General features: G+C 39.0%; 1 protein-coding gene and 1 long non-coding RNA gene across 3 annotated transcripts in view; both read right to left on the bottom strand.

Annotated features, from left to right (window-relative positions):
• The window catches only part of LOC143770073 (uncharacterized), a 44,259-nt gene extending 29,880 nt beyond the window's left edge, over positions 1-14,379 (bottom strand). Inside the window, exons 1-2 of the long non-coding RNA XR_013214542.1 lie at positions 14,229-14,379; positions 7,108-7,143 (exon numbers count right to left, since the gene is read on the bottom strand). This is a non-coding gene — a long non-coding RNA (uncharacterized LOC143770073). The remainder of the gene's footprint in view (positions 1-7,107; positions 7,144-14,228) is intronic.
• LDB3 (LIM domain binding 3) overlaps positions 1-25,881 on the bottom strand; it is a 291,111-nt gene that overhangs the window by 104,276 nt on the left and 160,954 nt on the right. The window contains exons 7-9 of one of the 2 annotated variants that reach the window (XM_077259319.1): positions 21,699-21,868; positions 21,278-21,314; positions 19,035-19,936 (exon numbers count right to left, since the gene is read on the bottom strand). In XM_077259319.1, the coding sequence (XP_077115434.1) occupies positions 19,840-19,936; positions 21,278-21,314; positions 21,699-21,868 (304 nt within the window). In that variant the 3' untranslated portion in view covers positions 19,035-19,839. Of the gene's footprint in view, positions 1-19,034; positions 19,937-21,277; positions 21,315-21,698; positions 21,869-25,881 lie in introns of those variants that run through there. The other variant, XM_077259320.1, reaches the window with a different exon arrangement.

Below are 25,881 nucleotides of genomic sequence, written 5' to 3'. Positions count from 1 at the left end.
TCTGGCCATGGAGATCATGACAGGTCACCTGTCAACGTGGCAAAGCGTGACCAAGGCCCTAAGAGAAGATGTGGAAGTTCTCAGAGAAGCATTAAGAGGTCCTCTACAAGAGAAAGAGGTGGTGATCGCAGACTTACCGGGGCAGTGCCAGAGTGGTAATGAGGCAGAGCTGCCAATGCCCATCTTGGCGAAGGCTCGTGCAGATGATAAAGTAGAGGAAGAGTTGGCACTACAAGCAGAACAAGGCAGTCACCCAGTTGTGGCAGATGTCTTGATGAAAATGTCCGAAGCAAAACGGGAGCCATCCGTCTGTGAAGAAAATGACACCTCGCTCTTCAAGTGCGTCATAGAGATACCCGAGGACGTGCTGGATGCATGTACCAGTGAGGGTTTGCATGAGGCCTTTAAAAAGGCAGTAGAGGCCTATAGTGTGAACCTGGCACCAGAGATGAAACAGTTGGTGATACTGTCGACTAGGGAAGTCACAGTGAAGCGGGTGGCTACCCTGAAGGATATGCAACTACAGTGCCTCCGCATGAAACAGATGATCCTGCTGAGAAATAAGGAAGCCACTCAACGTTTGGAGCAGGCCAGGAAAGCTCAAAGTCGGCTGGGCTTTGTGGAAGACATCATTCTGGTACTGAGAAATTTGGTGAGGAAGATCATCGGAAGATTTGGGAAAGTGATGCAGGAGATTGTGAATAGATCCAGTGCCATGAGACTGAGGATTCCGGCTGATGACGAAGCCCAGATCATGGGTGAAAATGGGATGGTTCCATTCCTTGTTGTCGGGTCCATGGAGAGTCTTTGGAATATCCGGATGCTCCTGGGGTATCGCGTGGCGTACCTGAATGAAATAGAGCAGCTAAGACTGAACCGACTGCAAGTTAATAAATAGCTGCAAAACATAAGGTGGTGGCCGCCTTCAACCCAAGGAACAGGGAACAAAAGGGACCCTCCAAATAATGGAATGGCTTACCTCCAAAGACGTTCAGAGAGTATCTGAAAGTGGCAGTTCTCCTCCCAGTACAAAGCTAGGGGACATAGACAGTAGCGGACGTCAGTCACTAGGCTCAACTGGACGGTGGACTCATGGCCGCAACAACCGTGGATGGAGGCCATAGAAAGAAAGGTCACGTGAAGGGCCCCACTCAGAAAGTGTGGTGACTAAAGGTCTGGTCACACAGACAGACTGTGACTTAAGGGCCAAAGCTTAAGGCCTACATGTTGACCGCTGGGGGCAGGGAAAACCTAGCAAGGGTGTGATGATGTGTGACGTTCAAAACCGACTGAGACGGTTCTCTCGACTGGTAGGGCAAGGTAACGTGCATGACCTGTCTCGAGACCCCTGGTGTATGACAGGTGTTCGACCCCACAAGTTTGAACAGAGAGGGGTATGTGATCCAGTGACCCGTTACTAAATTTCTATTTAGCTATGCTTTTGCACTGATCACAGATACAGTTGTGATTAAGAACATTTTTGTTCGAAACGCGTAATCCATCACTCACTATTTTAACAGCATGTTTTTAAAGGCATTGTAATAAATTAAAATTTTTAACGTCCACTCAATAATCTGATTTTGGATGTCTGTTGCTGGTACTTTTTTGTTTGATTACCACAGCCGCTTTTTCCGAGCACCATCCTGGTGTCCACACCCAAAGTCAGAAAAATTCATCTAATTGTGAGCTGAATAACTTTTTTTTTTTCTATATTGATATGGCTAAAAGATATTATGGCTTTCAACAGGTAAGGATGATAAGACTTAAAAAAGGGCTATTTCAAGAACACCAAAACAGACTATGTCCATAACCCCTAAAGGACCTGCCAATTTTCCATCTTTTGTGCTTTTAGGTCTTCCTCCCCTTTTTCCAAAAGCAAAAACTTTTTATTTTTCTGTCAACACAGCTGTATTAGGGCTTTTTTGGTGTGACAAGTTATGGTTTTGAATGACACTCTTCCTTTTACCATATAATAGCTGTATAAATCTGGCAGCGGAATAGGGGATTTGAACCTACGATTGTTTCATTTCTCTTTCTATATATTACAAAACTATTTTATTCTGATTTCTAGAGAAAATAGGCCCTGTGCTGAAATGACATCCCATTAGCATCCCATCTTTGTGTTGTGCGGAGCTGTATGCAATCGCGCCATTTAAATGCTGTTGTCAGTGGTTCACAGTGGCACTAAAATGGCTAAACAGCAGCAAGCTATGTCTATGCAAAATATCTGCAGTTCTGTATAAGAAAAGCATACTTGGTATATTACCTGAAACAAAGATAACATATCATGCACGGTTCATCAGTAAGACTGTACTTTTCAGGGACATATATTAGTGAGCAATTACCAATCAATTTTTATATTCTGCGTTGCCATACAATGGTTTATGATAAAATAGCTATTTTCAGTAAGCAGCATTATTATAGCAATTGTCTTGTAATAAGACTTTATTGCCAAGCCATTCCAAGTATCCCTGCAATACACATACCCGAATGCCAGCATAACTGTTCTGTAACCAGTTAAGGATTCATAGGTGACATCCATTCTAGACACATTACATGTGATGGATTACTCATACAGGCAGTATATATACTCTATTTAGGTAGGATGCTATGTGATGGATTACTCATACAGGCAGTATATATACTCTATATAGGTAGGACGCTATGTGATGGATTACTTATACAGGCAGTATATATACTCTATACAGGTAGGATGCTATGTGATGGATTACTCATACAGGCAGTATATATATATATACTCTATACAGGTAGGGCGCTATGCATTGGATTACTCATTACGGTAGGCAGTATATATACTCTATATACAGTAGGTAGGGTGCTATGTGATGGATTACTCACACAGGTAGTATTTATACTGTATATAGGTAGGGCGCCATGTGATGGATTACTCATACAGGCAGTATATATACTCTATATAGGTAGGGCGCCATGTGATGGATTACTCATACAGGCAGTATATATACTCTATATAGGTAGGGCGCCATGTGATGGATTACTCATACAGGCAGTATATATACTCTATATAGGTAGGGCGCCATGTGATGGATTACTCATACAGGCAGTATATATACTCTATATAGGTAGGGCGCCATGTGATGGATTACTCATACAGGCAGTATATATACTCTATATAGGTAGGGCGCCATGTGATGGATTACTCATACAGGCAGTATATATACTCTATATAGGTAGGGCGCCATGTGATGGATTACTCATACAGGCAGTATATATACTCTATATAGGTAGGGCGCCATGTGATGGATTACTCATACAGGAAGTATATATACTCTATATAGGTAGGGCGCTATGTATTGGATTACTCATACAGGCAGTATATATATATATATATATATACTCTATAGGTAGGGCGCTATGTGATGGATTACTCATACAGGCAGTATATATACTCTTTATAGGTAGGGTGCTATGTATTGGATTACTCATTATGGTAGGCAGTATATATACTCTACATAGGTAGGGCGCTATGTGATTGATTAGTCACACAGGCAGTGTATATACTCTATATAGGTATGGCGCTATGTGACGGAGATGTAGATTTGAATACAGCTGTGTGTATGGACTGGTAAGTGATCACTAGACTAAAGATTCTTTTCATGGCCCAATCTGTATAAGCTGCCAACAAAATAATGACTGAAATATCATATTATTGTCTGCAGAGTAGAGACATGAACAGTAGATCAAATAGTGAGCAGAGCTATGTGTTAGCTATGACGATACATAAGGCATATGTATGTAGGAAAAGCAGTAGACATACATGGCGCACAGGGAACATAAAGATAAGTAGCATGTATGGGTAGGACAGAAGTGAATAGACAGAATGCAGGCCTTGAAATCGCTAAGATAACATTATGCGGAAGAGGGAAATGACATAAAGATTACATTCTATAGATAGAGAGGGGAACATAATAGACGAAAAAGTAAAGATGGACACGAAGACATGGGGAAGGATGGAAAATGTTATTCAGAGGCTGAAAAAAACAATATAAATATACAAAATGGGAGAAGAAAGCCTTGGAAAAAGATAATGTAGATAAGTGTAGAGGGACCAGACATGGGAGACATGTATTGAGAATATTGATAGTTCTGTCTATAGGGCCAAATGTACAACAGTATTTTTATCAGGATTTTCCATCAGTATTTGTAAGGAAAAACCTATTAGAGGATCAAAGAAAATATAATGGAAATACTTGCACTTTTCCTGGTTGTGGTTTACAAGTACTGATCCCATGTGAAGGTGACCTTAGGCTTCACCCTCTTCTGCACTGGAGGCTCTGCTCTCAGCCGTCTTCTCTGATTATGTCCAAAATGCAGGACACAATGGAAGAGCCTGCTGATGACTAGTTTAATGGCACCACCGCAGACGCCAGATGCAGCACACAAGCGGCCCCTAACGGGACTCCAGTACTTCACTTGGGAACATGTCCTCTACCTGTCTCTTTATTATGAGTAAGATTTGACCCAGTGGGTCGAAACGTTACCTTATACCACTGCGGTGAATTGTTTAATTTTGGTGTTTTGAAAATAAAAAACCACTTGCTTGGTAAAAAATTTTTGAAGGAACTTTGAGTGCGACTGTTTATCCTTGGGACTACATTTTGGTGGAACATTTCCACGTCTAGTCAGCACCACTATAAAGCAAGAGTGCACGTCTTTTCTCTTCTCTAGTTTAATGGCAGACAACATGGCAGGGACCCAACACCTGCCTCTATGATCGGTAAGCTCTGTGCTTGATGTTGCTAGTGTCCGTCATGTGATGTGTCTAACACTACTGTCCTGTGAGGGAGCGGAAAAGAATGCAGGTGTGAATATGGCCTAAGCACATGCTGACCATTGCTGTACATGGTCAATGGTTAGTGTACTGTATTAAAATACCATTGTTTCAGAAAAGGTGTGCATCCAATGTTGGATAAAATGACCACAATTGGCTCCATATTAATATGGAAAAATACAAAGCAGCTTAACAAGGAGTGTATGGGATACTCGGAAAACTGTACAGAAATGCCGCGCTCACAAGCAGGAGAGGCAGCAGACGTGTAGGAGCTTAGCTCAGCAGCAGGAAACATGCTATCAGACAGGGAGCACATGTGGACTAGTATGGTAAGTTTCCATCAGACAGGCCCGTCCATGGACTGACTATGGCTAAATGAAAGCTTCATAAATTGACAAGAACTTATTTTAAGTGCAAGCTAAAAAAAAATATATAAAGCTGTAAAGAGAATTCTGAGCTGTATTGCAGCCATCATTTTACAAAAGTACTAAATGATGTAGAGCCAGGAAGCCTGATTCCAGCAACGTGTCCTTTAGTGGCTGCTTAGTGCAATTTTGATAACATCACTGTTTTATCAATAGGCTTACTGCCAGGCAGCCTAATTATGCCCCCACCACTAATCAGCAGGTTTCTGCCTATGCACAGTGTACACAGAAAGCTGTCAATCCATGTTGTGACCTGTTATGCAAAGCTCAGAATTTAGAGAACTGGTAAATCTGCAGCAGATGCAACGGTTTTTAATCAAGACCACAGCAGTCTTGTAAGTGACATATCACTAGAATCAGGGTTTCTACCCCTGCATAATGCGTCTCTCAGATACGTTTGCAAAAACCTGGTGACACATTCACTTTAATGCTGAATGCATTCAATGAAACCCAAATACAGACACAAGGTCCTCCATGGTCTGCCATATGATACTCCCATATGGCGCCATATTAGGAGACATTCTCTTCTACAAGTGATTCTTCTAGTAGACAATTTCTTCCTAATATCACATCCTCTACATGGTTTTGTATTACGCCCAAATTCCAAGTATACCAAGGCTCATAAAGGCCCTCTAGAACAGGGGCAGACATATCATCAGTACAACCAGACAGGAGCCCAAGAGGCTAGGGGCCACATGCAGCTCCAAAGCAGGTGGGATTTACTTTACGATGAGTTTTTGAACCCCAAAGGGCCCATATTTTGCTCCTGCACAGGGGCTTGCTCCTGTTATGGCCTATTACGGCCTTGCTCAGTGGGAAAGAGCCTTTAACCGTGGATTTGTGTGTAGTTCTTCTGACTATTCCACAAACTTGAGTGGGAGCCTGCTTAACAGGGAATGGCTAGAAGGTGTTTGAGGAGTTAAAGCTGCTTCTTAAAACTGATGAAATGGAAAATGACAAGTGTCTATAGCAGCCACTTTTTGCATTTTTCAAAGGTACGTTTTCTTTCCTTTGTTTTGCTGAATCTCCCCCCAAGTTTGCAAGTGGCCATGGAGCTGTGATTAGCTGGTTCTAAGAGTTCCGCAGAAGTCAGTCATGGATCAGTAGTTGTCATGTCCACAACTTTAAGTGGTAAAGAAAAAAAAGCTTGCATCTAATAGCTCCAGTTAAAGGGCGAAAAATAAAAAAGGAAGAAACGGCAAATGAAAAAATGACAGCACATCAATGTTAGGAATGTAGTATATTTCTGACCCCAAACTTCAATATTCAAAGTGTTATGAGGTTAATGTCTGTTACCTTATACCTTTTATGAGAGGATATAACAGGGGGTGAGGGCTTAAGCACTTTCTGGCTGGTGTAAGTGGGTTGTCTTGGACTTTTTTCGGCCCCAAACCTCACGGAATAGCCTCTGGCGGGCACTGCGTTTGTTTGGTTAGGGTTGCCATTGACTGCTGAAGACTTAGGAGGTTGCCAAGCCTTATAGGTGGCACTTTGTGGCACTGAAGCACCTGTAGGACTGGGTAATAGAAATTACAGGGTGCATTCAGCACATTCCAACTGAAGGGATAAATTCAAGTTATCACACAGATACAGGCTACTGGAAGAGGTCGCTGTATAATCTAGGTTCCATGTAAGCCATGGACTGTCGTACATGGTTAGAGTTAGAAGCCTAATTCTACGCATCTCGTACAAAAAATATCAAATATTATGGATGTTACATTTAAACAGTAATTAATATGCATTTCAAATCCTTTTTCTACTCTGTAAATTTTAGAAAACGCTGTTTCCTAATAATTATAATTTATACAGAAATAGTGGAATATATGATGTTCATATCGACAAGCTGGAAGCTCAATGAACTGCAGAAGTTACCTGGCTTCAGGAGATTTGGGAGCATTTTCCTTGCCGCTGTGAAAGAAGAGGATATGGTGAACGTGTTTAAGGGATGATGTGGATGGAAAATAATGCAGGGGTTCCATTATTAGACTTACTCGCCATTTGTGATTTACATTTCAGCCATGACTCACTCAGTCCATCATGGAAATATATCATGTTATAGTCTATCTCTAATATTCTTTGATTTTAGGTTCAAGCTATGTGCCTGCCGTGGGCTCTGTGCACATGGCCAGATTGTGAGCTTTCCCCAAGCTTGTCTTTCTGATCTCAGAGGACGGGATGTCACCCTGTCATTGACTGCAGATATACGGAATGTTCCCTAATACAGTTGTGTGCACACAGTTTTCATTTTTCTTAAAGTGTACCCCTAGTAAAAAACAGATCATAGTGCTGTTAGATCATTATATAAAGTATCTTCATCAGATGCTTCCCTTGAATGCTCATCCGTTTGCATTATAGTTTTCTAATTCATGTCCACTATGGTGACCCGCACTATATCTGTAAGGCTCTGATTACACTTTTATCTCCTCCTCATTACCTGTTAGTACATGCCAACATACTATTTAAATCTGTGCTGAGGCTGCTGGAATCACAGGACTACAGGGATACCACTGCCTCAAATGTTTGTAAATCAATCTTTATCTACTGAAGATCTATCTATCTATCTGTCTATCTATCTATCTATCTATCTACAGCTCTGGCAAAAATTAAGAGACCGCTGCAAAATGTTCAGTTTGTCTGATTTTTCTCTTTATAAGTATATTTTTGAGTAAAATGTAAATTGTTCTTTTATTCTATAAACTTCTGACAACGTCTCTGAATTTCCAAGCAATACATTTTGTATTTTTTTTCTGAAAAAGAAAAATGGTCAAAATAAACAGAGCTTTCAGACCTCAAATAATGCAAAGAAAACAAGTTCATAATCATTTAGAAACAACAATACTAATGTTATAACTCAGGAAGAGTTCAGAAATCAATATTTTGTGGAAAAACCATGATTTTTAATCAAAGCTTTCATGCGTCTTGGCATGCTTTCCACCAGTCTTTCACACTACTGCTGGCACAAACATTTAAGCAGTTCTTCTTTGTTTGATGGCTTGTGACTATCCATCATCCTCTTGATTACATTCCAGAGGTTTCCAATGGGGTTCAGGTCTGGAGATTGGGCTGCCCATGGAGGGTTTTGATGTGGAGGTCTCTTAATTTTTGCCTGAGCTGTAACTATCTATCTATGCATCTATCATCCATATATGTATAGTATCTCTCTCTCTCTAGTTCTATCTATCTATCTATCTATCTATCTATCTATCTATCTATCTATCTATCTATCTATCTCTAGTTCTATCTATCTCTAGTTCTATCTATCTATCTATCTATCTATCTATCTATCTATCTATCTATCTATCTATCTATCATCTATTTATCAATATCATTCCTTCTATCTATCTATCTATCTATCTCTAGTTCGTTCTATCTATCTATCTATCTATCTATCTATCTATCTATCTATATCTATCTATCTATCTATCTATCTATCTATCTATCTATCTATCTATCTATCTATCTATCTCTAGTTCTATCTATCTATCTATCTATCTATCTATCTATCTATCTATCTATCTATCTATCTATCTATCTAATATTTTCCTCCTTGTCATGTGTACTGAAATGAATAGAGTGTGCAGCCAGCATAATTCTTGATTAAAAGTCACATGTAATATACAATTTAGTGTGTAAATAAAAGTTTCTTCATGAATCACTGGAGGTACACTCTGAAAAAGGTACATAATTAAACCTGCTACATTTGAAAAGGGTTTTGGTAAACTTGACTTATGGTGAGTCATGGATTTCAATGCAACTGGTGAAGCTGAAGTGGAAAAATGAATTATAAGTTGTAAAACAGAAAAGTGGACACAATAATATACCAAGAACCTCCAAAAATCATGCAATACAAGTTAAAAATCACTCTCAAAGCAAGTAAGTGAAAAGCGTGTTGAATAAAGCAAGGTGTTCCAGATGAAGTACTCTAGGTATTGTATCAGTAGCAGGGTAAGGCTTCTAGCAGCATTAGGCCTTTTGTTTGGTTTACATTTATTTTTGCCATATATCATAAGTTTTTTTATATAAGAAAAAATATCATGTTTTTCACCTATACATAATGTGTGGGAACCTTCTCTATTAGGTAGCAGGGAATAGACAAATGTTAGAAGAATGGGGGTAGAAGGAAACAAAAATTGATTAATAGAAACATACATAACGAGTGGTAGTCACTTTGCCTGAAAATATAGAATTTTTTTTTACGTTATTATTTTTATTGTATTTCTATTTTTTACTTTTTATTATTAATATTAATCTTATTGTTACTACATTTCATACCTAACGATGTATTAAATATGTAGAAAAGTAGAAAACTTTTTTTTGACTGTTTACAATAGCATTTAGTTATATGTTTGGTGCCTAAACGTGGTAAATTATATATATATATATATATATATATATATATATATATATATATATGTAACATGTGCACAGACTATTAGGAACCAGATATAGTCCAATAGAGTGTTCTTTTATGTTTGACGACTCACATAGGTTACTACTGTGACTGAGCCGGAGCCCTAACAGGCATTACTTTTAAAGCTATCTACATCCTCATGACATGGATATTGTTAAAACTGTGCCAGGACTGGTAGCCATTGTCAAGTCTCAGACTAATTTGGATCTGTGGCCTGCCAGACATCTGAAGCCCGGGGAACACATCAGGCTGCATGATGATATCCCTTCCTCACACCACCTACACTGGTCTGACAGCAGGGAGAAGATGCAGGACTGTGCCCCTTATCATTTGAGTGGGGTAAGGGGATATTCATTATATTTTTTCAAAGGCACAAACATGGAATGGAGCGATTTTTACTGGCCCAAAGGAGACAGTATTAATACATGGCGGCAAGGAGTCGTTATTAATATATGTGGGGGTTATTATTATAGCAGAATGGGATTTTAATGATATATGGTGGCACAATGGGGCATTGAAAATATACATTGATTGTGATTGAACAGCAAGCAAACATTAGATCCCTATTATCTTTAATTGCTAGGAATTCTCTCAAATCAGGTTTTTTCAGATTCCACTTTACACTTAAAAAATATAAAAGTAAATGTTAAAAAAAATAACAAAATAATTGAAAAAAAAATCTGTAAACAAAAAAAAAAATTCTAATATCTCTCCCAATCAACCTGCACTGTCAGTAACAATTTTTTGTGACATGAGCATAGCTTACAACACAGTAGACATCACGGATGCCTGTAATAATTCATCCATATCACAGAATATATATTTCATTAAATTCACATGAATTATTACCTGGATCTAGTCCCTGAGTCGCTGCCTACTCTTAGGCTACGTTCACATTTGCGTTGTGCGCCGCAGCGTCGGCGACGCAACGCACAACGCAAATGTGAACGCATGCACAATGCAGCGTTTTTTGACACATGCGTCCACTTTTGCATGGTTTTGGGCGCAGAAAAAACTGCAACTTGCTGCGTTCTCTGCGCCCTGACGCATGCACCACAGCGACGCATGCGTCACAAAACGCAAATGCAACGCATGTCCATGCGCCCCCATGTTAAATATAGGGGTGCATGACGCATGCGGGGACGCTGCAGCACCCGACGCTGTGGCGCCGAACGCAAATGTGAACGTAGCCTTACACCTACAATAACATTTTCCATTTGCAGGTGCTTCTCACCCATTTACAAACACCAATTCCCACTGAAAGCACCACTACAGCTTTTTTTTGAGTGCTGGAGTGGTACTACTAATGTAAGTCTTATTCTTACTAGACATTGTCTTCTCGTCCCTGCTAAGCTCCGGTCTGTCTCTAGCAGCATGTGACCTGCTGGATTGCTGCAGTGTTTGCTGAAGTCAGAACTCAGTGTAAGTCTACAGAGCCAAAACAAGGCTCTCATAGACTTACACTGAGAGTTTGTGACCGTTACCTCTGACTTCCAGTCAGTCAGAAGATGCAGTCACAAGATGGTGGCTCAGGACCGAATCAGCGCCGAGAACAGCCAAAGATGGTGGCTGGTAAGTATTGGACTAAGGTCAGGAAACATAGATTAATGGCACCACTCAAGAGTTGAAATTAAAAAAAACACTGGAGTGATGTTTTATGATTGTGTAAAGGTACTGGGTAGTGAGTGTCAGGACGTCTACCTACATGGCGGTTGGTGGCTATCATATCCTTTTTTTGGACCTAGTTTTACACTTATATTATGTGACTGGCTGACTATAATGTTTATAATGGTCTATATATCTATATTATTTATCTCTCTACCCCTCTTGTGTGTAAATTAGATGTACCAGATAGATGTTGCACTGAGCTTTTGTAAGACCTAATAGTATGACCACGCTATCCTATTTAGGTTTTTAATGGGTTGTTTTTAAAGATTTTTGTTGACAGTTTTTCGTAAAATTTTTTTGCTGCTAAAATTGTACTATGATTATTGAGTTATAATGGTGGATAATTGAAGAATATATTGCATGTTTGAAGGGTAATTTACAGGTTACTATCATTTATTATTGAGACCCTCCACTAATTAATATAGTTGTAAATTGGTATTGAGTTTATGGTCCAGATTTGGATATAAATCTTTAAGATCTTTATTCTCAGACTTTAAAAAAATTATGTCAATAAAGCAAAATATTTGGCGTTGCTAAATTGAGAAGTGGGAATTGTTTTATTACAGGAAATCTATATGATCTACCTAATTATTTTAAATTGCAAAAGAAAAAAGTGAGGAAATAAGCAATGTTTTACTTAAAAATCCAGCTAAAGCTTTTGTACCTTTATATGTGCCACCTTTTCCCACTTCCCCCCAAAATAAATTAAATATTAAAAATAAAAAAACGTATTAACTCTTAGAATGTGGCATTTGTAAGGTGAAATTTTGTGGTGGTTATATTGTCATAGCTAGTATTGAAATGCAGCAAAATGTAATAATTTAGAGTGGATATTTTCCCACATGTTTATTGCTAAACATAAATGCAATTTAAGGTAATTTTTGCGAAAATGCATTGTTATTTTTAATGCTATACAACTATTTTGTAATTAATCCTTCAAATAATTTAATCTAGTTTAGATTACTTTTTGCTCTGCAGAAATTGAATTTCAAGCAAAAATAAATTTAAAATTTTTAAGGTTAATTTTTTAGATTTTCTATTATTTACTTGTGTATTACAATAGTCATTTTTTAAGACAACCAACATGAACATTAAAGACAAAACCTAATAGTGATTTATGAGTGATCACTGAATTTATAGAAGGGTGTGGATTCTAACTTGAATTACAGGCACACCCAATAAATGCTTTCTATGATTTTTAATTGTAGGAAGACGACAGGTAGTTAAAAAGACATAAGGAGAACATAGAGAAGCAGAGCTCCCATACAAGTCACATGCGTTTAATGTATGAATCTGATATTCAGGAAAAATGAGCCGTTCTCTCTTCTCAGCCACAAAAGACGAACAGCCCACGCTACCGGCCTTTGACGACAAATCTCTTTTCAAGTTCTACATAGTAGGCATTCTGCTGATATGAGTGTGTTCTGCTAACATATTCTACATGCTCTTCAAGGTTAACAGGACTGATTTCTATTGATGACAATAATTCTAAGTGGAGGTTTTATTTTTGCCTTTTTTTAGATTTGCACAAAATTAACAGGACATAAAGTTTGGATGATTTTTTTGTGATCAAGGCCTAAGCGGGGGAGGCGCATGACAAAAAATAAATAAGTCATATACCTCCCCTTTGAGCCCAAGGTTGGAGATAACACAATGTATGAATTGTTTTCCCTGTGATTTAATAAATGATATAGGTCTTTTTACATGAGAGTAGATTATTTTTTATCTTCTGAACTAGGGTAAAATGTTTTCGTTTTCTTTCAAGGAAGAGCCCAGTAGGGAAAATATAATTTTGAAATGGCAAATATTCAATATAATTTATATCAGACATCTGCTATACTGTAGGTTCAAATGTAATAGTGATAGGCAGATTGATAATGGCTCTGTAATTCATTGGAAACACATATGTTAAAGGTACCGTCACACTCAGCAACTTTGCAACGAGAACGACAACGATCCGTGACGTTGCAGCGTCCTGGATAGCGATCTCGTTGTGTTTGACACGCAGCAGCGATCTGGATCCCGCTGTGATATCGCTGGTCGGAGCTAGAAGTCCAGAACTTTATTTGGTCGTCAGGTCGGCGTGTATCGTCGTGTTTGACAGCAAAAGCAACGATGCCAGCAATGTTTTACATGGAGCTAATGACCTGTGAGAACGATAAGTGAGTCACCGTTACGTCACAGGATCGCTCCTGCATCGTTCTGGAGCTGCTGTGTTTGATGTCTCTACAGCGACCAAAACAGCGACGCTCCAGCGATCGGCTCGTTGTCTATATCACTGCAGCGTCGCTGAGTGTGACGGTACCTTTAGGCCTTCAGGCAAGTGAAGTAGATAAAAATCTTAGATTACTAAAAGCATACAGATGCAATTCTTTCCAATACAGGAGGACTAAACAACTGAAAGCATTATTATGTAGTCAATACATGATCATGATAGAAATATCAGTATGCAGATATGTAGCTGTATTTTCAGCATAATTAATCACTACTCTACAAAGAAGCCCCTTTTTAGGCACATACATTGGAATATTTTTGTGTTAACACAAGCAAAGTTATGGGAAACTGCAGTTGATGCTCAAAATATCTCAAGACTCAGTGCAAGCTATTTCTCCATGCCTACAATCCGATCTGAGAAGGTCATCGAAGTCTGACATTAACATTAACTAGCCTTTCATTTCAATTCTAATGCATAGTTTTGTTGCATGATGCATGCAGTTGACATTTCCTGCATTCAATGCGTGCAGTGCACAGTCCTATCATATTACATTGCCTGCTTTTATGGTCAGTACGAATGGATTTGAGGAATAGTGAGCGGGAATGAGGAAAAGGGATAAGATGTTAGTGCAATTAAACAAGCGCAGGCCACAGCAGAAAATGCTACTTCCCTATTCCATAAGCAATCAAGCACATTTACCTTGAAGGCCGATATTTTTGCTTTGTTTAAGATTAAGACTGGCAGCCCCATGGAAGCATCTTCACGGATGCACAAGCTTGCGGCTTATTGGTTCAGTTTGGGATTGCAGGAAGGATAGGTTGCCCACGTGCTACATTTTATCTACTGAAGCTGGTTTTATATGTGCACTAGAAACTGACTATCTGATTTTATGCGTCTAAAACAATTGATCGTCAATGGATGGAGCAACAAAATGTGAAGTCAAAAAACCCTCTAATTTCACCTACATGAAAATCATGGCCATTTTGGTTTTTATAATGCCTTATAATCAACACATACATAGTACTGTAAGGGATTCCCAATCTTGGTATCTGGAAGCTTCTCGTAGAAAGTTGGGATATTTCATGCTTTCCCTGATCTAACATTGACTGTAGTTACTGAGATAATTCCAATACACATTTCTCTAAATTAAGCGAAAATGTAGAAGAAACTATTGAGAAGTATACATGGACTCTTTGAAGGACGGTGATATGTGTGGAGCTTGTGTGATAATTGATCAATCCATAAATAGAACTTCCTTAGAATGGGAAATCATCCACAAGGTTTCTGCGTGAAAATCAATTTGGAAATCACTGCAGCACAATAACTGCTCCTTCTTAATATCTGTTCCTTATTTGGATTGATGTGCAATTTTTTTTTAGGGTTTATAGTCTAAGACAATCAAATATTGTCTAAAGTAGCAACTAACGTTTTTACTGATGTATATATAGCACGAATATTATATATTATTTTTTGCTGTAAATAAGTGCATCTGGAACAATGTTTCTAGAAGTAGGAAAAGTTGACCATATATTTATATAATTATTGCCAGAACAGGACACGTTGCGTAGGAAAACCTGACTACATTACTTTGGTACTATGTAGCCCCTGTGGGGTATAGAGGTGTAGGTGGTTGGCAAATACCTTTGATACTATTTATGTCTCTAATAACCATAGAATTGTCTCATCAGATCAAAACTGTCTGTAATAAGTGTTTGCCTAGTGGTGTTCGACAGTCCCGCATGTATTTATGGGCTGAACTGTCAAACACAGCAGTCTGATGTATATGGACAGCACTATTGTGGATAGTTTGACCAGGTGCGGTCTATGAGTCAAAAATTGTAACATTTTATCTTCGTCCATCAATATCCTGCCTTCTGCCATATATTTTTGATGCATTAAATGTAAGGCCGACAGTTTTGGTCTTCTACTGTCTTGTAACCCTAAGAGTGTTCATGTGTCTGTTATGTCATAGAGCCGTTCTGCTAGGCACCACTGGTAGTGCTTATTTTCTTGATGTCTGGCATACAAGGATCCTGGATGTGACCTTGTGTATTCCTTGTTTCTCAGTGTGTCCTGTCTACCTATGTATGGCCAGCCTATGAGATTGGTTACATGACCTTGAAGCAATGTGTGCTTCTCTTGGCTGCAAAGTGCCAACTGCCAGTGAAAGTTTAGGGTGCTTTAAAAGGTAACAAAAAATAATTGACAGCATTGTGTATACCCAAACCTATGTCCATTTCTTAAGTGTCATTATGAGGACATAGTCGTGATCCATATCTTTACATCGGTATCCTATGAAAATATTAAATTGCTGTAGCACAAATATGTTGAGGTTTGAATATGGTCCATTTTTGGCCAAGATTCCCAAACTTTGTGCAGTATTAACCATGGAGTAATATGATTACCTTATTTTGGTTTAGTAGAATAAAGGATGGTATGAGATTTGTGGCCTTAATACCATTGGTGAAATGAGGTAAAATGATGGCCATCGATGAGCCCTAAAAATGACTGAAACATAATCAAGTTGCAACATTTATCACATATCCAAATGATAGGTAATAAAAGTATAGCACTGGAAGTCCCACTACTGATTATCAGAAAGGGGTCCCGTTATCTCCGTTTGATAGACGTGGTAGTCAAATATGAGCACTATTGCATCATTCATTGTGTATTGGACTGATGGAGATGAGACCCTCAGCAATCATACAGCTATCTCCTGTTCCAGTCCTGAGGATAGGTGATAAATGGTGTCCATGGGCCAAGTAACAACCCATTTAATCTAAGTCTTTAATCCCATGTGAAATAACCCACCTTTATTTTAAATCTCCATTTGTGGTCTGCTAAATCAGCTGCCTGATAGTCCCTAGGCATATGGATATTGAGAAAATCTTTAACATTTTCTTATCTTTGTCTATCAGGCTATTGATTAATACAAAAACGTGATATCTTTTTATATTTTTTATTAGCCACTTTATTTTCACAACACAAGCACATAATGTGTCTCTATTAATACAGAAGATCATAAGCAAAAGCAATACAAGAAAGTTAATGTGGAATTCAAACATAAACACAAACCAGGTCAAAACCATCACAAGAATATGTCTTATATTACATCACTATCTTTGCTGCTATGGTGAAAGAACTAAGGAAACCTCATCAAATCAGCCTTATACTACACTTAATGAAAAGCAGGTGGCTTTCTAACCTGAACTGATCGCATGATCCTAACTTCAGACTCTTCTTACTGCGCAGACTATTCTACCCCATATATTGGAGTTAACTCTTTATTGAGGAGTAATACTTATCACCCAGTACTCTGTACTAGAGAACACACTATGAAAATGAATGAAGCTAATATCTAAACTTATTGCTACATTTAATAAATAAGAACTGACCTAATAGATATTATCTTTTCAAACTGATGACCAGAGTATCATCATTAAAGCTCAAAACCATGTCAAGTATACACACACTGTACAAACGTAAAAGCTTAGAACTCATTTAAAACAACTCTGTGCACACTTTGCATTTGCACATGGGCATTAAAATGTACAGATATTGCCGGCAAACACCACATAAAGGATATGGCTAGCAGAAAAATAATAAACTGCACTAATGAATATCACGCTTTTAAAGAGAACCTGGCAGTTGATACATGGTGCTCCCGATCCACAGGCAGCATGTATCAGACACTGTCTGCAAGATCTCACTTTGAAACACTGCGGCATTAAACATACTTTAACAGCCAATCGGCAGGGGAAACCAGTCAGACAAGTGGATCCTCGGCAGCTTCTTCCCACCCACTGCCATTGATTGACAGGTCTCTCCCTATACATGCATGCAAGGAGGGACAAGTCAATCAAGGGCAGCAGGTGGGGCAAGCTACTGGAGACCCACCTGTCTGACTAGTCTCTTGTGTGGCTCGGTCCCAGGCAGCTTTTAAAGCATGTCTTTCTCTGAAACATGTTTCAGAGTCAAACATATACAGTGGGTACGGAAAGTATTCAGATTCCTTTATATTTTTCACTCTTTGTTACATGGTAGCCATTTGGTAAATTCAAAAATGTTTTTTTTCACATTAATGTACACTCTGCACCCATCTTGACTGAAAAAAACATAAATGTAGAACTTTTTGCAAATTTAATAAAAAAAGAAAAACTGAAATATTACATGGTCATAAGTATTCAGATCCTTTGCTCAGACACTCATATTTAAGTCACATGCTGTCCATTTCCTTGTGATCCTCCTTGAGATGGTTCTACTCCTTCATTGGAGTCCAGCTGTGTTTAATTAAACTGATAGGACTTGATTTGGAAAGGCACACATCTGTCTATACAAGACCTCACAGCTCACACTGCATGTCAGACAAAATGAAAATCGTGAGGTCAAAGGAACTGGCCAAGGAGCTCAGAAACAGAATTGTGGCAAGGCACAGATCTGGTCAAGGTTACAACAGAATTTCTGCAGTACTCAATGTTCCTAAGAGCACAGTGGCCTCCATAATCCTTAAATGGAAGAAGTTTGGGACCACCAGAAGTCTTCCTAGACCTGGCGCTTCCAACCAAACTGAGCAATCATAGGAGAAGAGCCTTGGTGAGAGAGGTAAAGAAGAACCCCAAGATCACTGTGCCTGAGCTCCAGAGATGCAGTAGGGAGGTGGGAGAAAGTTCCACAAAGTCAACTATCACTGTAACACTCCACCAGTTGGGCCTTTATGGCAGAGTGGCCCAACGGAAGCCTCTCCTCAGTGCAAGACATATGAAAGCCTGCATAGAGTTTGCTAAAAAACACATGAAGGACTCCCAAACTATGATAAATAAGATTCTCTGGTCTGATGAGACAAAGATAGACATTTTTGGTGATGTTTCTAAGCGGCATGTGTGGAGAAAACCAAGCACTGCTCATCACCTGCCCAATACAATCCCACCAGTGCAATGTGGTAGCAGCATCATGCTATGGGGGTGTTTTTCAGCTGCAGGGACAGGACGACTGGTTGTCATTGAAGGAAACATGAATGCGGCCAAGTACAGAGCTATCCTGGATAAAAACCTCTTCCAGAGTGCGCTGGACCTCAGACTTGGCCAAAGGTTCACCTTCCACCAAGACAATGAGCCTAAGCACACAGCTATAATAACAATGGAGTGGCTTCAGAACAACTCTGTGACCATTCTGGACTGGCCCAGCCAGAGCCCTGACATAAACTTAATTGAGCATCTCTGGAGAGACCTGAAAATGGCTGTCCACCAACGTTCACCATCCAACCTGATGGAACTGGGGCGGATCTGCAAGGAAGAATGGCAGAGGATCCTCAAATCCAGGTGTGAAAAATTTGCTGCATCATTCCCAAGAAGACTCATGGCTGTACTAGCTCAAAAGGGTGCTTCTACTCAATACTGAGCAAAGCGTCTGAATACTTATGGTCATGTGATATTTCTGTTTCTCTTTATTAATAAATTTACGAAAATTACTATAATTCTGTTTTTTTCAGTCAAGATCGGATGCAGCGTGCACATTAATGAGAAAAAAATGATTTTTTTTAAATTTGCCAAATGGCTGCAATGAAACAAAGAGTGAAAAATTTAAAGGGGTCTGTATACTTTCCGTACCCACTGTAAGGCTGAGATCATGCCGCCAGTGCCTGATACATGCTGCATATATATCGTGCAGCATGTATCACCTGCAAGGTTCTATTTAAGCAATCTTTATGATTAGTGGCATATGTGACCCGAGGGTCCTCATTCACATGTCTGGAGCTGTCAATTAGCAGTAATGCAGAACTAATTTCGGCCTCTCCACAATAAATTCACTCCTTTTTGCCCTTTTTTTGCAATGCTAGTAAAATACCTTAGCTACTTAGGATGCATATGTTCATGGCTGCAATACATGGTCTATAGTCAAACAGCTAATCCATCAAGCCAGAGTCCATTATTCACCTGCATAGCAGGCATGTACTTCACTCAATCCTACACAACAGCTTCAATCCTACATTCTAAATTACCAGCCTATACAGTGATCACACGAATCCTGATAAATGTTAGTTTACAGCTTCTTTATTTATAGGAAATGAAATACAAGAGCTAGTTTATTTTTTTCTGAATCCAAACAGCATATTAAATCCAAACTCACAGCAAATATCCACTATAATTATGATATCATTGATAATGGGGGAGTAAAATGAGGTAAAGACAAGCACGAAAAAAACAAACTCTTGTATTTTTTCTATTTATATATTTATATTTTCCTGTATATGATGTGCAGTGGATATTTTTGTTCATTGCCTTTCAATAGATATTGTGCTACACGTGGGCATTTAGCTTTTAACATTAAGGATTTGTGCCGAAAGGCCATGATGCCAGGTGCGCAATTTGGCAAAGCGTGGGCTGTTACGTTCCGTTTCAAACTTTTCCCTGTGGCATGGAAAAACAGAGAGAGAGAGAAAGAGAGAGGAGGAATAAAGGGGTTAGGGACAGTGACCTTCACTCTCCTGCCTACACACATGGCAATTTATTTGGATTTCTCAATATGCCAAGATGGCCCCATAAATAAGCACCTTGTCAATCGACTCAATGAATAAGTGCCTTCTTAATATTTGCGCTTATGTATTTGTTTTGTTATATGTGTCTACATTTATTTGGGTTTTAAGGAAGAGTCCACATATAGCTGGGATCTTGGGAATCAAACTGCAAGTAGAGGATCCAATAAGCAATTGCCTATAAGGCATGTCATGTTTAGTAATAAACACTTGGTAAAATCCCAGCAGGAAAATTCCAGTTTCTATGAAGATAGTTAGACTTAAAAAGGTTTCTACTATTATGGTATTGATAACCCATCCCCAGTGGAGGTAATCAATATCAGACCGGTGGGGATCCAATACCCAGGACACCCAACAATCAGCTGTTACCAGCTACTCAGCTACTACGCTGTTTACATCTGCTGGCGATGATAAAAGCTGATTGGTGGCTGTGCCCAGTGTTGGACAACCACTGATCTGATATTGATGAAGGATGCTGAAGAAAGGTCCCCAATATCCTAAAACTGGAAAACCCCTCTAACAACTCAGCTATAATTGATATATTAGGGGTCTTTTAATATGTGCCACTATGTTCACTAGTTATTTTGCTAAGGCATTGTGCTGATGACATAATCTAAAGGGGTCATGCCCTGGCGATAGGTTCTCTTTCAATGGCTGTAAGTTCGTTACATTGGTACTAGAAACCATCCTCAATTGTCAGCCGCAAATAAAGTGAAATATTTTCAAGGCGGGGATTGATTTCTATGCAGCATTGTTTAGGTCATCACATGGGTTCATGCCACCACACAGATGAGAAAGGAGATTTGGACCTAAATGAGCTAGGTCCTTTGTCAAATACGGGATGTTCTCTTAAAGAATGGCTTACATAACTTTCTGACGTTTATGTTTGTGAAATTTACTTCAAGTGTAATTTTCAAAATGTCTACCAACTTCCTTGTATGTTAACATATGCCTTGTTTAAAGATTACTATCCAAATAAATTGCTCACTTAGTGCCACAACATCATATATAGATGAACTTTGCCAGGATAAAGATTTTTTTTTTTTTAAGAAGAAATGGTCACCACTTTTTTTACTATAGCCAATTGAAAAGCCAATAGCAGATTAACGTCAATGTTAAATCTGGTTTACATTTGTGTTTATTAGATCTGCTTAAGAGCTTTAGGCATTTTGTTATCTATTAGGATGGCCACATGATTTTGCTGCTAGTTGCCTACCTTGACCTTCTTAGTGCATCTTCATCAGGGTCTTGCACTGCAAGAAAAGTAAGAAAATAGACCTTAAGAATACAGAAAAACAGTAAAATTATCTATCTACTATCTATCTATCAATCTATTATCTATCTATCTATCTATCTATCTATCTATCTATCTATCCATATTCCAAATGTCTACAGCAACTCCAGTGTATTATGGCTTTTTTGTATGGAGCTGTGATAGGAGACCCAAAGAAGTGCATGGGGGCTTTACAGTACATCTGTATATCTCCAACCTCTTGGTAAGCTGCCTCTGCTGAAATGGACAGGCTTTGCTAACTTTTTTCTAATCTATTTGATGACCTTAAGAAGCGCACACTCACTTATTCAACAATTAAATATTACATAATAATTTAAAAGCCATAGCCATAAAGTCTACTCACAGTATTCTGTTCCCGTTAACTGTGCAAGGACACGGAATGACTTGGACTGCAGGTTGGCAGCACGACGTGCCCAATCGTCAATTTCATATTCACTTTTGCCCTGATTTTTAAGCACAGCCTGATATACTGGAGAAGCAATGTCTACATGAGGATCTTTAACTGGGACGTTACTGCAATGTAGAAAGAGGGGAGTTGAAGATTTGCTACAAGTAATTCTTATGTCCATTTTATCTGGAAGTATATCTGGGAAAAAGGTGAATGAATGTATTTCACAATCACTAAAGATTTGCATAGCTTCGCTTTTTCTAGCACATATTAGCACTTAGTGGTATGTTTAAATCTTGCATTTAGTAAAAATGGCAGAATAAATTATTGTTTATAATCTAACAAAGATTTACTCATGATTATTGTATTTTATGGCCTCATTCCTTAATATTTTTCAAATATTAAAGAATTATGCTAGGGCTATATAAACACTTCTGTGTAAATTAATAACGTATAATGCACTTTTAATGATTTTACTATATAGTCGGTAGAGTTTAAACTTCTGGCTTAGACATAAAATATGTCCACTTTAGACAATCCGATTTTGTTAAAGTTCTCTGGTGATCAGATCACCAATTATACCACTGTTGGCACTTTCATCGCTTAACTATGGGAGGCACACTAGTAAGTGTTCCATAATCTTAAACGCAGTTGAAGCATTGGATGGTTCCCAATTAAATATATGGACTTTGTAATGCATGGCCAGATCCTCCAGAGCAAAAATTACTCTTACTAACAGATGAAGATCCTAAACTCAGGACCCCACTCTATTAACCAGACAAAACCCTTACCACTTCTTCAGGTCAAGTGTTAGGTGGGAGAAATTGGACAATTGCCATGGGTCACAATCCCCAAAAGAGACAACACCAAGACACTAAATGGCTACAAGTTTGGTGCGCTGGTCAGTTTGTGGCTGTCTGCCTTCACCAACCAAAATCTGCACTGATAATGCCAACCCTGCATTATCAGTGTAGTTTCTGAGGTTATTAGGACCTCTGGTGAAATCAAGGTTATTTGACCAAAGATTTCAACCTGCTGATTTGAGGAGGAGAGAGCCTGATATGTCCTCCACATTCTCCCTGTGTATGGCATTGTGTGTGTGTGTTTGTCTGTCAATGAGTGTGTATGCCATACAGCGTGTGTGTGTAGCATGGAGTGTGTTTTTTAATATACTGTCTCTGTATCCAAAAAAGTGAAAAAGGTGGCACTCACCAGATAAAATCCATGCTTTATTAGACAAACTTGTAAAATTACATCTTCAGCTGGAGGGAGGGCAGTGGAGTGCGAGGACAATGGGCTGTTTCGCGCTTAATAGCGCTTCTACTGGTCAGTGTACTGCAGAAGCGCTATTCAGCACGAAACGGCCCGTTGTCCTCGCACTCCACTGCCCTCCCTCCAGCTGAAGATGTAATTTTACAAGTTTGTCTAATAAAGCATGGATTTTATCTGGTGAGTGCCACCTTTTTCACTTTTTTGGATACTGCATCATTGTTTCTTCTACGGTGAGCACCCGAAGATTTGGGTAATTGAACCTAAGCGGTATTGTTTTCAGCATTGTTTATTTATTTCTGACAGCCAGCGGCGGTGCTCTGCTCTTTTGAACTTTGTAATATACTGTCTCTGTTTAGCATGGAGTGTGTAGGTGAGTGTGTAGCATACAGTATCTGTGTAGCTAGCACTGAGTTTTACTTTGTAACATGCTGTGAGCAACATGATGTGTGTGTAGCATGGAGTGTGAGATTGTGTGTATGTGAAGTGTACAGTGTCTGTGTCTAGCATAGAGTTTGTTTTCTAACATTGCGTGTGTAACCTTATCTGTGTGATTGTAATATACAGTATGTGTGGCATAGAGTGTGTGTGTAGCATGGAGTTCATGTGTTCAACAAAGGCTATGTATAGTAAGGGTATGTTCCCATGGTCAGTAAATGGCAGCGCTTTGGACGCAGCACTCGTCTGCTCCATCCAAAGCTCTGCTGGCTTTTGAACACAGGTGATTCCGCATGTGTTTATTGAACCGTGCGGAATCAATGCGTCCAATACATTGGACGGTGATAATTATCTTGCGGAGACTGAGCATCACCACAAGATAAATAGACCTGCTGCAGTCTGGAAAGACGTGCCACATGTCCATCTCCGCAGGGAAGCCGGTGGCATTCCTTCACACATAGTGGAGATGGGATTTCTTGAACACTATACTATATGTGATGTATGAAGTCTGCGTATGTAGAATAGCATGTGTTCATCTGTGTAACATAAAGTGTGTGTATAACATACAGTGTGTGTATCATTGAGAGGGTGTGTGTGTGTAGCATATAGTGCGTATAGCATTGAGAGTGTGTGTTACGTATAGTGTGTATGTGTGTTTGTTTAGCATTGAGCGTGTGATATACAGTGTGTGTTCCATGGAATATGTGTAGAATCAGAGAAACTACAGCAATATGCTCATTCAAAGAATAATTTTTGTTCCAGCATAAATGATTGGGGATAATTTATGCTGGAACAAAAACTGCAGATCGCTCTGTGCAAACCGGATATGTGCTGCAATAAACAAGATACCATATGGATCTATAACAATCGTATTAGCATGAGTTCTGGCCCCATCATTCGCGTTAGCATAATAGGCTAGAAGACGAGCACTACTTGATTTGTAGTTAATCAGCAGTGCCCGCATATTACATATAGTGGACCAGCTTTGGTAATTGCACCATAAATATTTGTGGATGATGGTGCAATATCTTAACATTTCAGGCGCACTTTTAATTTTGCTCTGGGACACACAGTGTCTAAAACAGGTCCTGCATTACACAAAAATTTGGTCCGCTCTAATTTTAATTGGCCATTGACTTTACAACTGCCTGTAGGATTTAATATTTCCAGCTGTAGGCAAACGACTGCAAGAGAGATTTATTAAGCTATTCCACCATTTTTTTTTATAGAAAGCTTGAACATTTTGAAGCATGTTATGCCCAAAAATAGGCAGTTTTTGAGATTTTAATGCCGCTCTCATTGCCTTCACAGAACAACATATGTACTGTGCCTCTTAAAAATGGATTGCTTTGTACTCTAGTATTATTTTCATTAAGTCCTGTGTATGAAGTAAATGTCCTACTATATGCTTACTTCTAGTGATCGTTTTAGGAACATGGTATTTTGTGCTTTCAAGTGGTTTGAGATTTAATTGAGTGTACCTACACAGCGTCAAATGCAATGCAACTTGAGCAGATCTTTCATGTATATAATTATTAGCTTCCACTACTGCCAAAATGTAAATGCAAGAGCTTGCTAAATAATCATATTTACTATACAATTAAATAACCAGTTTAATACATTTATTTAGGCCATGTTCACATAGATGAATCACCTGTGGACTTGGAACAGTTCTAAGAAATGCTCCTAGAGTTATTTCTGCAGAAAAAAAACCACTATGTGTAAAATACAAATGTGATGGCTTTTACATGCCACTTTGCCAGTGGTTTGTTCTGAAGTCTTCACTGTTATCACCTTATTAACATGTAGGGATAACAGGACATTTCAATACACACAAGCCTGGACTGTGAAAGCTGTATTTAGGAAAACTGCTCTGAAAGGACCTGATAGTGTGAGGGGGCTGAAATATGTAACAGACATCAGTTTGTCAGGCACTAAGAGAGAAGGGAGCATCTAACTGCTGTATAGAAATCAAAAGGCTGCAGAGAGGTGGCTAGTATGGTAGGAGTTAACCACTGCACATTCTTGGCCAACATTTGAGAAGGCACTAAAGGCTGAGCTGCATGGAAGCCAGCTGTGCACTATGAAAGATAACAGCTGTCATTGGAGGAGAGAGACAATAAATGCAAAAAGCAAGTCAACTGTAAACTTGCCTATTTTCATGCTATCTGTTAGCTGTCGAGTTCCCACCTCTGCACAGGGGGAATCTTGAACCATGTTGTCTGCAGTCTCCAATTCTTCTCCAGCCGCAGTGGAGTCTGATCAGCAGAGATGTCAGTCCCAGCATCTGGCTCAAGCTGATACTGTGTGTCTGGTTACAGCTGCCATCCCAGGTTCAGCCTTTGTAACCAGCATTGATCAGTGGCGAGCAGACATTCCAGGGACTAAGTCCTGCTTTTCATCTACTGAGCATGCCTGTGGGATGATTTCT

This window comes from Ranitomeya variabilis, chromosome 4, assembly GCF_051348905.1.
Source record: "Ranitomeya variabilis isolate aRanVar5 chromosome 4, aRanVar5.hap1, whole genome shotgun sequence".
NCBI classification, from domain to species: Eukaryota; Metazoa; Chordata; class Amphibia; order Anura; family Dendrobatidae; genus Ranitomeya; species Ranitomeya variabilis.
This window is presented reverse-complemented; position numbering and strand designations above follow the sequence as displayed.